Consider the following 2,890-nt stretch of genomic DNA (forward strand, 5'->3'; position numbering starts at 1 on the left):
AACTGGGCTGCAGCCTCGCCCAGAGACAGTGGCCCTCACTTTTTTTAGTGACAGAAAGCTGTTCCTACCCAGGCAGGGCCTGATGGAAGTCAGCGTCCGCTTATAGCCCAGTCGCGCCACCCAGGGTACTGGGGCCGAGCACCCTCCTCCTGGGTAAAGCAGGAATCAGGTGGGGGCGGGGAGAGTGCTCTGTTACTCCTGAAGATGTGCTCTGCGTGGAGCAGCGTAAATAAAGAGACACAGCCAAGGGGAAGGTATATATTTAAAACTCCTCCCCTTCATTCTCTTCTTCAAACGAGTCAGTCCCCACTTCTTCATAATCCTTCTCCAAAGCAGCCAGGTCTTCCCTGGCCTCAGAAAATTCTCCTTCTTCCATCCCCTCTCCGACATACCAATGCACGAAGGCCCGCTTGGCGTACATGAGGTCGAACTTGTGGTCGAGGCGGGCCCAGGCCTCCGCGATGGCCGTGGTGTTGCTGAGCATGCAGACAGCCCGCTGCACCTTGGCCAGGTCTCCCCCGGGGACCACAGTCGGGGGCTGGTAGTTGATGCCCACCTGAGAGACAGAGAAGAAGATGCAAGTCAGCCAGACGATAACTCAGGATGGGGCATCTTGGTCACCTGGCTGGCTTCAAGTCATGGTTATGGGCGTGGGGGTGGAGCTATGGGATGGAGCAGGCGGCATGGGAACAGGAAGCCGGCAGGTGGCGAGAGAGAACCTGAAGAGAAAGTGAAAGCAGTTGGGGCAACAGAGCAAAAACCCATCTCTACTAAAAAAAAAAAAAAAAAAAAAAAAAAAAAAAAAAAAACAAATTAGACTGGACAGGGAAAATGTGGCACATATACACCATGGAATATTACGCAGCCATCAAAAATGATGAGTTCATGTCCTTTGTAGGGACATGGATAAACCTGGAAACCATCATTCTCAGCAAACTGACACAAGAACAGAAAATCAAACACCGCATGTTCTCACTCATAGACGGGTGTTGAACAATGAGAACACATGGACACAGGGAGGGGAGCACTACACACTGGGGTCTGTTGGGGGGAAATAGGGGAGGGATAGAGGGGGGTGGGGAGTTGGGGAGAGATAGCATGGGGAGAGATGCCAGATATAGGTGAAGGGGAGGAAGGCAGCAAATCACACTGCCACGTCTGTACCTATGCAACAATCTTGGCATGTTCTTCACATGTACCCCAAAACCTAAAATGCAATTAAAAAAAATTAGCCGAGCACCGCAGCTACGCCTACTAGTCCCAGATACTCGGAGGCTGAGGTGGGAGGATCACTTGAGCCCAGAAGTCAAGGCTGCAGTGGGCTATGGTGGCACGACTGCACCCCAGCAGCAGGCACAGAGCAAGGTCCTGTCTGTTATACAAACAAAAACAAACAAAAGCAGGTGGGCAAGGGCTGGGCAATCGAAGGCTGGAGAAGGACACGGCTGGTACAGAGGGCTCAGCAGGTGGGCAAATGTGAGTCGCCAGCGACGTTAGCAGCAGGTGGGAGACGTCTGGTCCACGTGTATGTGTAACAGGAAATGCATGCTAGATTCCAAGCTATTCAGAAGTGTACTTTCTCCCAAATAGTCATCTCGAGTTCCTGTTAGTTGTGTTGCAAGTAAATTTCAGGAAGTTTCCCTGCCAAGAGTGAAAACTATTGAAGAGGTCACAGGGAGACTCCAGAGCAGTAAATAAAGAGAGCCCGAAGGCTCCGGGTGGTGCTGGTGTTAACCAGGCTCTGGGTTTCTGGGAATCGGGGCTTCTTGGAAGAAAAGCAGAGTCTCCAATCCAAGAAGGCTGTTAAAGATCTTGCCAAGTTCTGCAGCATGGCAGGTCTCCTAGGCTCAGCCCAGCCCCATCTTAGTGGCACTTCTGCTCTGGGAAGCTCTCTCCTTCCTAACACACATCCCAAACCAAAGCCAACCCCAGGAACCATGGGAAACTGGGACAAGTCTAACGTGGCAAACCGTGACATTACTCATGGGGACTGAGAACCTCAGCCACCTCTCCCACTGAGACCACCACACTTTAATTGCCAGTCTCTTAATGCCATAGCTTTAAAATGCACATCCTCCTGAGGGGCTGGGGCGGGGGTGGCAGCTGACTGTGCAACAACATGGGTAGCCTGCAGCTGGGCCCACAGCGGCCACCAATCCTCTTAGGCACAGGTGGCATCTTGGAGGTGGAGGGGGTACAGGGAGGGGGCAAAGTGGGGAAAGGCAAGGCAATGAATATGAACTTGGCCACATCACATATGTTGCTGGATCCAACCCGACTGCCATCAACTTTGTGCCTAGGCCAACTTCCTGTCCTCTAAGCGGTAACATCTCCGACCTGAGTCAAGTGGGGACAAGTTCCGTTGGAGAGAATGCCAGAAGATGAGGTTCAGCAGCCTCCGCTCCAGGGGACGTGCTTGTCTCCACTTATGCTAATGCTACCACATTTATCCTTCAGGGCGTAACCCCAGAGCTTCTGCTTGAAGGACAGAGAATGCGGGGCCTCTCCTTTTTGTCAATTTCCCCACAGCCTGCCATGTCTCTCTCATTCATTCTCTTTCCTCCCATTCATTCTCTTGCTAGCTCGTTGTTTGTTTCCATTTGAGAAAGAAAAAAGAACTTCATTTTTTGGAAGACCTTGACTGGTTTTGCCAGAATGACTAGAACTGCCACATAAAAATAGGCATAATCGGGCCGGGCGCGGTGGCTCAAGCCTGTAATCCCAGCACTTTGGGAGGCCGAGGCGGGTGGATCACGAGGTCAAGAGATCGAGACCATCCTGGTCAACGCGGTGAAACCCTGTCTCTACTAAAAATACAAAAAATTAGCTGGGCATGGTGGCGCGTGCCTGTAATCCCAGCTACTCAGGAGGCTGAGGCAGGAGAATTGCC

General features: G+C 51.9%; 1 protein-coding gene across 2 annotated transcripts in view; it reads right to left on the reverse strand.

Moving 5' to 3' along the window:
* Positions 1–244: 244 nt before the first annotated feature.
* The window catches only part of TUBA8 (tubulin alpha 8), a 21,936-nt gene continuing 19,290 nt past the window's right edge, over positions 245–2,890 (reverse strand). For both annotated transcript variants that reach the window (XM_017516865.2, XM_017516866.2), the window contains exon 5: positions 245–556. In XM_017516865.2, coding sequence (XP_017372354.1) covers positions 263–556 — 294 coding nt within the window. In that variant the 3' untranslated portion in view covers positions 245–262. The remainder of the gene's footprint in view (positions 557–2,890) is intronic.

This window comes from Cebus imitator, unplaced genomic scaffold, assembly GCF_001604975.1.
Source record: "Cebus imitator isolate Cc_AM_T3 unplaced genomic scaffold, Cebus_imitator-1.0 Scaffold607, whole genome shotgun sequence".
In the NCBI taxonomy this organism is placed as follows: Eukaryota; Metazoa; Chordata; class Mammalia; order Primates; family Cebidae; genus Cebus; species Cebus imitator.